General features: G+C 66.7%; 1 protein-coding gene across 6 annotated transcripts in view; it reads left to right on the top strand.

The window, feature by feature from the left end:
* The window catches only part of ADGRB1 (adhesion G protein-coupled receptor B1), a 68,397-nt gene that overhangs the window by 46,753 nt on the left and 8,753 nt on the right, over nucleotides 1-12,891 (top strand). For 4 of the 6 annotated variants that reach the window (XM_078071924.1, XM_078071923.1, XM_078071928.1 and 1 more), the window contains 6 exons: nucleotides 1,614-1,716; nucleotides 2,396-2,546; nucleotides 3,176-3,245; nucleotides 4,564-4,630; nucleotides 6,870-6,955; nucleotides 11,194-11,365. In XM_078071924.1, the coding sequence (XP_077928050.1) occupies nucleotides 1,614-1,716; nucleotides 2,396-2,546; nucleotides 3,176-3,245; nucleotides 4,564-4,630; nucleotides 6,870-6,955; nucleotides 11,194-11,365 (649 nt within the window). The remainder of the gene's footprint in view (nucleotides 1-1,613; nucleotides 1,717-2,395; nucleotides 2,547-3,175; nucleotides 3,246-4,563; nucleotides 4,631-6,869; nucleotides 6,956-11,193; nucleotides 11,366-12,891) is intronic. The other 2 variants (XM_078071926.1, XM_078071925.1) reach the window with 1 other exon arrangement.

Here is a 12,891-nt window from a genome sequence, read left to right as displayed (position 1 = left end):
TTTGCCTGTGCCCCTTCCTCATCCTGCCCGAGGGCGGAAGCCGACCCCGAACCGCCAAACCACCCGCATCCAGCCGGCACCCAGTGGCCCTCCGACCCAGCCCCTCCTCAGACCATCTGTCCCAACCCCCCACTGGCCCAGCCCTCCCCGCCCCCGACCCGAAGGCCTCTGTTTCCGGAGACCTCTGCGACAGGGGGCTTGGGACAGCCCCTCCAGCCCTGCCTGCTGTGGTTCTGAGGGGTTTGCCGATGGTTTTCAAAGCGCCTCCTTCCTGCACTCAGCTGGCCGAGTCACTGCCCCTGTGAGCCACAGGGCCCCATCCCGATGGTCCCCATGGGGAGATGGAGACCCACAGAGGGAAAGTGACCCGCCCAAGGTCACATCACGGCCCCTGAGGTGCAGCCCTGTCGCTTCTGCTCACCACCTGCCAGGATCTCAGCCCCAAGGCCCCTGGGATGCTGCACTGGGAAACGGGGGCAACACTTAGTGATGGTGGCTAATACTTCCTGCCTCCTGCCCGTTTACTCTCAGCCACGCCCTGAGTAGCGGGTGCTATTCCTCCACCCATCCCACAGATGCGAAGACTGAGGCACAGAGGGGCTGGGCCACTTGCCCAGTGTTACACTGCAGCCCACCCTCAGAACCATTCTGTCTTCCTGCCTCGAAGTCAGGATCAGACCGGGTAGGAAGGGCTGGGGGCCAGGGGGACAGCCAAGGTGAAAGCCAGGAGCAGGCAGAGACTGAGACCCTGGAAACAAGCTGTGTCCAAGGGATCCGAAGACAGGGAGAGGATCTTGCACAAAAAGGAGAAGCGATTCTCAGGATAAGTCACCCCTAGTAGGAATAGGTAGCTGTGCTTACTGGTTCCCCATGATCCTCCCTGGCACCTGACCGTGTGCTAGAATTTAATATGTGGTAGAGTGCAAGTGGTGGTGGTGGTGATGGTGGTGGTGGAGGTGATGGTGATGGTGATGGTGGTGGTGATGATGGTGGTGATGGTGGTGGTGGTGATGATGGTGGCGGTGGTGATGGTGATGGTGGTGGAGGTGATGGTGGTGATGGTGGTGGTGGAGGTGATGGTGGTGGTGGTGATGGTGGTGACAGTGGTGGAGGTGATGGTGATGGTGATTGTGGTGGTGATGGTGGTGGAGGTGATGGTGGTGGTGGTGGTGGAGGTGATGGTGGTGGTGGAGGTGATGGTGGTGGTGGAGGTGATGGTGGTGGAGGTGATGGTGGTGACAGTGGTGGTGGTGATGGTGGTGGAGGTGGTGGAGGTGATGGTGGTGGAGGTGTTGGTGATGGTGGTGATGGTGGTGGAGGTGATGGTGGTGGTGGTGATGGTGGTGGAGGTGATGGTGGTGGAGGTGATGGTGGTGATGGTGATGGTGGTGGAGGTGATGGTGGTGGTGGTGATGGTGGTGGAGGTGATGGTGGTGGAGGTGATGGTGATGGTGGTGATGGTGATGGTGGTGGAGGTGATGGTGGTGGTGGTGATGGTGGTGGAGGTGACGGTGGCAATAGCAGCAGTGTCTGCAGGGAGGAGTATGGCCACAGGACCCCAGTTCCCACGGAGATGAGGCCCCATTGGGCACTGAGCGCGCTCTCTCCCGTAGGTACATCCGCTCGGAGCGGTCTGTCATCCTCATCAACTTTTGCTTGTCCATCATCTCCTCCAACGCCCTCATCCTCATCGGGCAGACCCAGACTCGCAATAAGGTATGTGATCTCTGCCCTCCCCTGCACATCCCAGTGCGCCCAGGTGGGATGGGGCGATGGTGAGGACCCCAAAAGGATTCCAAGGAAGCTTAGGGAGGAGAGTGCTCCAGCCACATGGAGGCCTTCGTTCTCTGACTGCGGGTGTCCTCTGGTCAGGGCATGGGGACGGGGTGTCTGGAGTCTCCAGCCGGACTGGCACTTTGAGATGGGCCGGTTCGAGCCCCCTGTCCCTGGCCCACCATGGGGGCCTGGACTGTCATCTTGTCTGTGTGTTGCCATGTGGCCTTGGGGGTGACTCGCCCTCCCCGGGGATCGAGTTCGCCACCTCCCAGGGAAGATGGGCTCACACCAGAGCCTTTGAGCAGGCTCCTGCTGGCATGTGCTGTGTCTCCGGATGGGTGAGGATGATGGGGCCAGGGGGGTCTCTCTTGCTGGCCATCTGTGGGCCAGGTGGCACACCCCCCCAGGGGGCAGGGACCCCGGATGTTCAACAGGCCACCTCGAGGCAGTGGACCAGGTGACCCTTCGGTGGCTTCCTGCTGGGGGGTCTGAGCTCGTGACCACTGCGGACACTGGGCTTGGGCCTCTCCCAGCCTCACCGAGCCCCTCCCGTGGAGCAGGCCTAGGGACGGGTGACCAGGCACCTGCCCCGCCTAACCCGCCCGCCTGCCCCGCCCAGGTGGTGTGCACGCTCGTGGCTGCCTTCCTGCACTTCTCCTTCCTGTCGTCCTTCTGCTGGGTGCTCACCGAGGCCTGGCAGTCCTACATGGCCGTGACAGGCCGCCTCAGGAGCCGCCTCATCCGCAAACGCTTCCTCTGCCTGGGCTGGGGTGAGCGGTGCCGGGCAGGGGGTGGTGGGCCCCCGCCTCTGACCTCTGTCCCCGCCCCTTGCGGCCCCGTCCCCCACCCCCGGCCCCTGCCTCTGTCCCCGCCCCTTGCGGCCCCAGCCCCCACCCCCGGCCCCGGCCCCTGCTCGCTGACCCCGCCCCTTGTGGCCCTGTCACCCCCTCCCAGGCCCCTGCCGCTGACCCTACCCCTTGTGGCCCCGTGCCCCCACCCCCTGCCTTGCCCTCATCCTCCTGGGGCCTCCATGGGGTTGTCAGGTAAAATGTGATGCTAAGTTCTATTTGAATTTCAGATAATGGGGTTTTTTTTAAGGGTATCCCGTTTGGAGACACTTAAAATAAAAAGGGTTTCTTTTTTATCTGAAATTCAAGTGTGATCCGGCATCCTGCGTTTCGTTTGCTGACCTGGCCGCCATGCCCGCAGTCCCGTAGGCCCTCACCCTCATCCACCTCCTGTTCCCTCTCTCTCATGCTCAGCGTGACCCTGTTCAGGGGCTTCAGAGGCACAGTGTGCCCCGACCTCACCCCATCCGCAGGGCTGGAAGGAGGCAGGGGGCGGACAGGGGCTTGGATGGTGGGGGAACCAACTCCCTTTCTTTCTGGTCCTTCCGCAGGGCTTCCTGCGCTGGTCGTGGCCATTTCTGTGGGATTCACCAAGGCCAAAGGGTACAGCACCATGAACTAGTGAGTCGGGGCAGGGTGGGGATGGGGTGGAGGCCGCCCGGCTCCCCCAGACCCTCCCACTGCCCTAGAAGGTGACAGCTGGCTGGTGTCCATCTCACAGAGAAGAGCCAAGGCTGGGAGAGGCTGGGGGCCCCGGGAGTGGAGGCTGGGGGCTCAGGGCCATCAGAGCTTCCCACCTCCTCCTTAGGTATCCTTGGACGGGTCTGTTAGCCTCAGTTTTCCCTCTGCACCAGTGTGTCCACCCCTGCACAACTATGGTGACAAGGGGGCTGTGTGGCCCCGAGAAGGGCAAGGCAGGTGGTAAGGGGCCTATTTCACAGATGAAGTCAGTGAGGCCCTGAAGGGTCAGCTGGGCCAGGCAGGTCCAGGGGCCTTGAATGCCAAGCCAGGAAGCTCGGGGTTACCCTAAAAGCAGTGTGGCTCCCCAGGGTAGGGGGAGAGGAACCACGGGCTGGAGGGGGGCTGTGGCTACAGGCAGGGAGAGGAATGGGGGAACCAGAGGCAGGAGGAGGGGTGGATGCAGGTTGCGAAGGCTTGGCTCACCTTGGAGCCCCAGGGGGACAGGCCATGGCTGGGCCCTGGAGCAATGCCCCACTTGGGCAGCGGGGCAGCGGACATGAATGAGGATCCAGTTACTGGAACCCCCGTAGGGTGAGTGCCAGGAGGTAACTATGGACATGGCCGCAGAGCTGAGAGGGTCAGGGGTGGGTCAGGGGAACACCAGGGGTTTTGAAGGCTGAAGAGGAGTTCGTCTGACAGCGTTGTGGGGGGACGCTCAGGGCAGAGGAAACGGCACGTGAAGACTGTGCTGTCTTCTCTGGGCCCCGGGCTCCTGCAGGCCACCATCCGTGGGGTCCAGGAGATTTGGGGAAGTGTGGGGCCGGTGACCACGTGTGGCGTGAGGAGGGGCCCGGCCAGACATGTGAACAGAGGCCTGGGTGACCCGGCCATGGGGCCTGGGTTGAGTGGGCAGGTGGAGGGCCAGACCAGGGACCCAACCCAGAGCTCTGGCGTCGTGTCCTGAGGAAGGGTCTGTGCACGAGATTGGGGAGGGTGTAGGAGAGTTGGGGGTCCAGCCTGGGGTGGTCAGGACACCGTCCTTTGTGCCATGTGGGTGCGAGCAGCCTGCCCCGTGCCTGTTTCTCCCTCCATAAACGGGGGTTCGTGGGGCCCCGGGGGCCAGAGTGTGCAGCGTGCTGGTGCGCAGGAGGGCCTGCCGGGTGCTGAGCTCCGTCTGCCGCTCCCCAGCGTCTCAGCTGCCCTCCCGGGGGGTGGGGGCATCACGCCTGGCCACTGACCAGCCTGTCTCCCTCCCCAGCTGCTGGCTCTCCCTGGAGGGGGGACTGTTGTACGCCTTCGTGGGACCGGCCGCCGCTGTCGTGCTGGTACTGACCCCCTCCCCATTGGCCCGGGCTGGGGCCTTGGGCTGGACCCATTGCCCCTTCAGGGTCACCGTGGTCACCGAGGGGTGGATGGCGTTCCTGGCCCCCCCCGACCTGCCCTCAGGGTACAGGGGTGCGGAGACTGGGCTGGAGTGGGGGCCTTCTCTTTCCGTGAGCGCCGCTCGCGTGGGGACCAGGCGCTGGCTGTGCACCTGCCAGGAGATCCATGTGGGTTCGCGGGGTGAGCGGCCAGCCGAGGGGGGCGAGTGGACAGATGGCTGACCAGGGCAGCAGGGAGTGGCAGCCCGGCCTGGGGGACGGGCAGAGCCTGAGGCTGGGGGGCCGGGGCCGGACCTTGCTGCCGCCGGCTGTCACGCTCCGGAGAAGGAAGCAGCTACCTGCTCTCCCTCGCCATGAATTCCCAGACGCCTTCGGGGAGGGATGCGAAACAGGGCCTTGGGGCACACGGGGTTACTGCCCCCCAGTTCGGGCTGGGCAGGGGGAGCCGGGCATGGCTGGGGGTCTGCGCCCGCCCTGCCTGAGCCCATCGCTCTCCAGCCCTCTGCCCCTCACGCAGGGCCACACACCGCTCCGTGGCTCTGTGGCAGGGCACCCGGGCGCAAGCACAGGCCCGGGGAGGCTGGAGGGCCCCGCGCGGGAGGGTGGAGCGGTGGGCAGCTGGCCTAGCCCGAGGGTCCTGGCTCCTTTATTCCTCGAAGGGAGAGGCCTTCGTGCCATGCATGTCAATGCGGCCCTTCAGAGACCAGGCCAGCTCGCCATTTTAAAGACAGGCGACTCGGGAGCGCGGGAGGCTCAGATGATGGAGGCAGGAGCCCCCAGCCCCCACGTCCCCTCCCAGGGTGTCTGCAGGGCAGGGCCAGTGCCGATCTGCCGTGGCCCCCAGCCCAGGGCCCCCTCAGTAACGTGGGGACACGCCGCTCAAGCCGCGCAGAGCCTGCTTCGGGCAGGGTGATGCTGGCTGGTGGCCTGTCCCCCTCTAGCCCTGGCCTTGGCAGAACATGAGGTCACCCAGGAAAGATGCGTCCACCCCAGTCAGGCCCTCCGGCGCTGGTGCCCGCATCTGGGAAGTGTCCGTTCGCACAGGGATGAAAGGCAGGGCCTGACCACGGCGGTGTGCGGAGTCAGGGGCGCTCAGAGCCGTGGGGCCGCGGAGAGTCGGCCTCCTTGTACCTCTGCATCTGAGGGGCCCGGGGCCAGGCCTCGTTCCTCAGTCAGGCAGCCTCTGCAGAGTGGGAGCCCAGGGGACGGCTTTCGGGGGGCAAAGGAATGAGCTGGGAGCCTCCCCACCAGGAGAAAAGGCCAAAGAGGGGAAACCCCAAGGTCTCCAGGGCCGAGGCAGGGCCGACGGGGGCCCCTCGGGGACAGCTGCTGTTTGCTGTAGGCGGTAGCTTGCGGGACGCGAACACCAAGGAGCACTTGCTAGGGTGCTGGCGCCCAGCGGGAAGGGGTCAGGAAAGGTGCCTTGGCAGAGAGCGCAGGAGCAGTGCGCCCCCAGGTAGAGCCCGGACGGGGACAGTGCCCCCGAGACGGCCCTCAAGGTGGGCCCCAGTGAGGGGTGAGCTCCCTGTCGTGAGAGGGATGTAAGGAGCAGGGGTGCTGAGAGGCTGGGGGCCAGCCACAGGGCACGCCGAAGCGTGGGGGCAGCTGGGTCAGCTGAGGTCCCTTCTGTGGTCGGAGCAGGCAGGCACCCTGGGGGTGCGCTGGAGCCAGCCTGACCTCTGACCCCTGGACAGCAGGAACCCCAGCTCCACAAAGTGCTGCTGACCACCGTGGGGATGGCAGATAGGCCTCTGGGCCGTTCAGGGCAGACCACCCTGGGGATCCAGCCTGTCGGGAGGGCCCCCCCCATTACCCCTGCACCCCCGCTGGGTCATGCTGGCCCCTTCTCACGTCCACCCCCGCCGGGCAGGGCTTCCAGATCCTCATGGAGCAGGTCACGCAGGAGGGCCACATGGGGGGCGTGAGCTGGAGCTCCTCGCCGAGTGGGGTCTTGTGGCAGAAGAACCCCACCCAACAGCCAGGGCTCTGGGGGGAGCCGGCCAGGCCCCGGAGAAGGTGCTGGGGACCTGGCGAGCCTGTGCCGTGGCCCCACCTCCTGGCCTGGGGAGTGGTGTCCCCAGAGCCGGTGCTGCGGGTGGGAGCACACGCCGAGCCCTGGTGTGGAGCCCGGAGCCCGGAGGGCAGTGCCCCACCCCCACACCGGCTCCTCTCTGCCTGGCAGGTGAACATGGTCATCGGGATCCTGGTGTTCAACAAGCTCGTGTCCAAGGACGGCATCACGGACAAGAAGCTGAAGGAGCGGGCAGGGTAGGGCGGGGCCCGCCAGGCTCCTCACCTGCCTTGAGTCGAAGAGACCCAGAGCCCACTCACTCCCGCCAGGCCCCAGAGCAGGCGGGGAAACCGGAGCACAGAGGTCTGTGTAGGCTCACAGCCAGCCCCGGCCTTGCCCTGTGCCTCAGTTTCTCCGTCTGGCCTGTGGCAGGTCCTCAGAAACCGTGAAGCCAGTTGTTTTCAGAGACCCTGCCCCTGCAGGGACCACCGGGGTGGTGGGCGGGAGCCCCCGGCCTCCCCCTTCCCTACCATGGGGTCGGGTGACCCCAAGCGAGGATGTAACTTGCCCATCTTTATGGTGCCTTCAGCGACAGGAGAGGACAGGGGACAAATAGGGTGTTCCTCCCGCGTGGGGAGGCTGAGCCCAGAGAGGGCAGTGCGTGGCCAGAGGGCACGTGGTCCCGAGCGACTGGGCGGTGCCCAGCAGTGCTTGGGACAGGCCTGCTCCTGCAGCCCCCCAGGGCATGGGAGCACTGAGGTCACCGAGGGGCCAAGTCCGGGCTGAGACGGACCCCTCTCTCCGTCCTGCCCCAGCCCTCTGAGCCCTCCTCACCTCACCTCTGCTTGCTGCTCCGTTCGTCCCTCTGCCCTGGCTGGTGTGTGTGTGGGGTCCCACCCCGCTCCCTCTGTGCCCTCCTCGGTGTCTGTCTCTGTCTCTGTCTCCCTCCTCTTCCTGCGTCTCCTGCTTACCCTGTAGCTTCAGGACACCATCCCTGGGGTCCCTGATGGCTTCTGGTCTCGGTCAGAAGCCTGCTGCACGGCTTTGGAGGAGGTGTGTGGCCCGGAAGCTGGCCTCGCCGTCTGTAGGCCGGGTGCTCCACGCGCTGGGCGCCGTCCCCTGGCGTTGGGGACTGACGCGCCCACATGCGTTCCTGGAAGGCCCCGGGCGGCGCGCCAGGCCCCGTTTGCTTTGCTTCCTACAATAACCCCCGAGGCCGGCTCTCCTGTTCCGTTCCCGTTTGTACAGCCGAGAGGACTGAGGTTCAGGCAGGGTGAGCGGCTGGTGGCGGGGAAGGCGCTGGAGTCCGGCGTGTCCGTGTGGCTGGCCGCCTCCTCGGGCCCCGTCCTGGGCGTGCAGCGGGTGCCCCAGCTCAGGACGCTCCTGGGGGCGCCGCGGGGCCGTGCACAGAGCCCCGCTCCCACACGGACAGGAGGCACCCTGCACACTGCTGCGTGCTTGCTCGCGTGAACACACACACACACACGCGGGGCCCGTGGGAGGACGCTGCCCAGCTAGCTCCCCGAACCCCAGCGCACTGGCAGACGGAGCCCTTGCCCCCTGGCTGGGGCGGTGCGTGGTCAGGGCAGATTCGGGGGGACCAGAGGGAGGTGGCCGTGGCCTCCCCCTGGGAGTTCTGCTTCTCTGTGCAAACGTGGGCAGATCGGCTTCCCCTCTGCTCCGCACGGGCACACATGGGTGCCGGACCCAGCCCGCCCCCACCTCCCCATGGCTCCCCTGCTTCCCCCGGGAGCCCCCCGCCCCCCAGGACCGGCCTAGGGAGGCACAGGCCGGATCGCTGCGGTCGGTACGCTCTCTGCCCCCGTCTGCAAGAACAGTGTTTGCTCTTGTCTCAGGCTTTGAATTTCACTTCCAGTCAGCTGCCCCCGGGCCCCCTCGGGCGCGCCCCAAATGTGCCGCATGTGGGGCCCTCTCTGCGGCCGCCGCCGCCGGTAATACCACGTTCGTGCGTCTTCGCGCTGACGCACCCGCCGGGCTCCGCTCTCCTCTCAGTTACATTCTGTTTGTTTTAAGCTTTTTCTGTCCTCTCTGTTGCCTCTGCCGTCCACTCTGGGGGTCCTCCCCTAGCCGGCCCTTCGCCAGGCTCCTCTCCCCCATCTCCTGGGGCCTTGGGACAAGGCGGACCGGAGGGTCAGTGCTGCCGGGATGGGATGGGGCCGGGTCAGCGTGAGAACGTGCTCGGCTGGCCGGTCATTGGCGTGTGGTCGTGCTGGGGGCTGGGTGCACTCTGTGCGTGCATGCGTGAATGTGTGAGAATGTGTGGGTGTGCGTGAGCGTGTGGGGTGAGTGTGTGCGTGTATGAGTGTGCGGGCCCTGCTGCACTGTGGCGGCCGCGGGTTCGGGGCAGGACGCGTCCGTTGAGGCAGAAAGCTGTGTTGGTCTGGCGGGGACAAGGCTCTGGGCGTACGCGCTGTTTGCTCCACGCGCCAGGCTCTGCCCGGGGATAGGCCTGTCACGAGAGCCTTGGGGGCCGTTTCCTGAGAGGCCAAGTGGCAGGTTGGAGAGCAGCCCTGCCCCCCATCTCCGCTCCTGCCCCTCCCCCGGAAAGCATCGGAATTTCCAAAGGGCTGGGGGGGGGGCCCAGTGCCCCCGGGCCTGCACCCGCTCCTCCCCCCGCCCTCCGCCCTCACAGAACCCTGCAGAGGCTGGGCTGCGGGAATTCGAGTAGTTCATGCGTCCCCAGGCCCCAGCCACCTGCTACCTGCTTCAGGCCTAGATGTCAGGCCCCAGGCCCCAAGGAGGGTGACTCACAACAGGATGAGACTTCCCTGGGAGAGGCTCTGCCCTGCCCTCCTGCTCCCAGCGTGGCTGGAGAAGGTCTGCTTCAGAAGGGAGGAGGGAGACGAGGCAGGCCCCCCACCCCCGCCATGGGGAGACGCAGAGGCTCGGGGTCAGGGAGGGCAGTGCGCATAGTCATGGAGGGCCCGCTTCTTCAGGCTCTCCAGCAGGTGCGGAGAGAGGCGGGGCTGGGTGCCGGGATCCCGCCTGGGGGCCTCCACCCTGGAAGGGGAGGTGGGGCGGGTCTTGAAGTCTAGTTTGGAAGCTCGTGCAGTGGCCAGGAGAGGAGAGGCATGGGGGCTTCAGGGCAACTCCTGGCTCTGGCTCGAGCCACTGGGCGGCTGGGCAGGGAGCCGTCCTGGAGAAGAAATGGGTCTGGGGCCAGGATGGGGACCTGGGTCCTGGAGCAGGGAGGGGGCGGGGAGGGGAAGGGAGAGGGGGGAGGCGGGCCTGTCTTCTGTGCTGGAGCCCAGGCAGGACAGAGAGGACGCGGGAGCCGAGAGCACAGTTCTGGGGAGAGCTCCTGCCCCCACCCCCTGACCAAGGTCCTGCTGCTTTGGGGGTGCTTCTCCAGGCCGGCCTTGAGGTCCTTCCAGCCTCTCTCCCACCGGCCCCGTGCCCCCACCTCCTTCCTGGTGTTCCTTGTGCCCCTCCCCCCGCCCACTCCCCACTACCCCTGCCCCACCTCCTCATCCTTTTGACAAGGGCGTCTTGTAAGGCGGGGAGCAGGTGGTCCTGACCTCGGCCCCCACCCCGGGGATGACAGTGGCCCCAGCGGCTCCTTGGAGCCCCTGCACGGCAGTCACCTGCCCATGGGGGCTTCTGGAGGTCGTCATGGTGGTGAGGGTGGGGTCTGGCCCATTCCCCAGACCCCTGCTGCACGCCAGCCGTCCGCGGGCGCCGTCTGCCCTCCCCACAGCGCCTCGAGGACGTGGCATGGTGACGGCGCCGTCGGGAAGAGGCAGGCTCAGAGCGGCCGCAGTGTAGCCCGCGGTGGCGCAGGGAGGTGCCCGGCGGCCTGCCGTCGGCCGCCCCTGGAGGCAGCCCCTCCCCTGGGGGCCAGCAGAGCAGGGCCTGCCAAGAGGATGAAGTGCCTGTGGGTCTCTGTCCTCGTCTCTGCCTCCCCACCCTTCTCTGTCTGGCCCTGTCTGTCTGTCTGTCTGTCATCTCTCTCTCCTGGAGCAGCTCTCTGGTCCTCTCTCTTTGTCTCCAGAGCTCAGAGGCTGGCCAAACAACTCCCTCCATGGCCGCCTTATGTTGGGGCCCTGGACCCCTGGTGGGGGGCGGGGGGGTGGGGGGCCTGAGGGCCCTGAGGGCCCTGGGAGCTGGAACCAGCAGGGGCCGTGGCCCCCCAGCTCCCGCCTCCAGTGTGCCTCCCCTCCTGTGGCCTCCTGGACAGTTAGGAACCTGGGTCTCCCAGAGAGGTCCCTCCCTCCCCGCTGCCCAGCCGCCGGGGATCACCCTCGGAGTCTCCGGTCTCCGCTGTGCCAGGAGCCCTCAGGCCGCTGGGCAGGTCTGGGGGGGGGCAGAACACTGCTCCCCAGGAGGGGCTGCGAGGCTGGTGGGCCGGGTTCCTCTAAGGACCCGAGGGGAGAGGAGGGAGAGGAGGTGAAGCCTAGCGGGGGAGCGGGGGTGCCGGGGCGGGGAGGGCGGCCGGGGCCAGGCCTGACGCGGCCGCCCGGTGCACGGTCCACAGGGCCTCGCTCTGGAGCTCCTGTGTGGTGCTGCCCCTGCTGGCCCTGACCTGGATGTCGGCCGTGCTCGCCGTCACCGACCGCCGCTCAGCCCTCTTCCAGATCCTGTTCGCCGTCTTTGACTCGCTGGAGGGCTTCGTCATAGTGATGGTGCACTGCATCCTGCGCAGAGAGGTGGGCCGCGCGGGCGCCCCCCCCCCAGCCTTCGGTGGGGCAGATTCTGGGCCCAGCGGGAGGTGGGGGGCGTGGCTTCGGGGCCCCTCACTTCTGTGAGGCGGGGCGGCCCGGCTGCCGGAGCCGTGGCTCCTCAGTGTAAGCGCTTCTTCTCGGCTCGGACCCGGAGGGGGCTCTGTCCTCCTGGGGTCTTTGGGACCGAGGGCCACCAGCACTGTAAGCGGCTTTCAGCACAGCTGAGGCTCCTGTCCTGGCGCCCTCTGGGCCTCTCCCAAAGGGAGCAAGAGACGGCCAGCTGTCCCGGCTGCCGGCTGCCCAGTATGGCAACAGTCAAGGGGACCCGCTCCCATCTCAGGGGGGTCGGGATGTGGAAGAACGTGCTCTTGACACGGATGGAAAAGGTGCCACCGTGAGGCTGGACGAGGCCAGGATGGCCGCGGAGGCTGAAGGGGCAGGAGTGGGTGGGCAGACACGTGGAATTATCTCCCCTCGGAACCTCCTAGAAAGATGACAAAGTGATTTTAAAAGCACTTAGATTCGAAGGGATGAGGAGAACAGCAGAAGGGTTTTGCAGCAAAGCCCGTGCTATTGGGGAGAGGAGGACAAGGGGTCCTGAGCTCAGCCCACCCGAGGGAGCCCGGTCGGCAGCGGGTGTGGGGGGGGCCGGGCAGCAGCTGCTTCACACCCTGGAGCCAGAGCGCTTCTAGAAGGGGGGCTCCCGGGCCCTCCGGATGCCCAGGGAAGGTCTGCAGGGGGCGGCTGGTGCTCCGCTTCAGGAGCGGCTTGGACCCCCTCCTGGGCTGGCAGCGCTGCCCCCACCCAGCCTCCCCCACCTGCAGCCCCACTGTCCCGGGTGGGGCCTGGTCTGGGGGCGCCCAGCACAGCTGACAGCATGCTGAGACAGGGACGCGTGAGCTGCACCCTGGCTCTGGGGCACCCCGTCGCCTGACGCCCCCAGGCGGGAGGAGAGGCGAGCGCAGAAAGATGGGAGGACCAGGAGCCCGCGTTTCTGGTGTTGGGACGGCCCCATTGACAAGCTCCCGCCCACAGCCCCTCCTTCCGCCGCATGTATGTCCAGTTGGGCGTGAGCGTCCACTCTGAAATCCTGAGGACCCGGAGAGCCTGTGCCCGAAAAGCCACAGACCCGAGCAGCCGCGGGCCCCAGGCACAGCCCCGAGCTGGCGTCCCCAGAGAGGGGGACCGCCCCTGCTCCCCAGCCCTGCACCCGTGGCTGCCTGGCCCCGGCCGCCTTTACTTGTGCTAGCGGTTCTCACCACGGGCCACCTGCTGCCCGTCTTCCACACACGGGCCAGCTCTGGGCCAGCAGAGGCCTGTCGCTTCGGTGGCGGGTAGCCAGATGCCATACTCCGGCCAGGCTCTAAGGCCCTGCTCTCGGCCCTCGGCTGCCTGGCTTCCAGGAAATGAGAAGAGCAGGCTGTCAAGAAGGAACATCCGAGAATAGGAGGGAGCTTGTAGGAATTCCCGGGAGCAGACGCGGGAATATCCGGAGGGTGGGCCCACGCCGG

The sequence above is a fragment of the Halichoerus grypus genome, chromosome 5, assembly GCF_964656455.1.
Source record: "Halichoerus grypus chromosome 5, mHalGry1.hap1.1, whole genome shotgun sequence".
In the NCBI taxonomy this organism is placed as follows: Eukaryota; Metazoa; Chordata; class Mammalia; order Carnivora; family Phocidae; genus Halichoerus; species Halichoerus grypus.
Note: the sequence above shows the minus strand (reverse complement) of the source record. Positions and strands in the feature narration are given on the sequence as shown.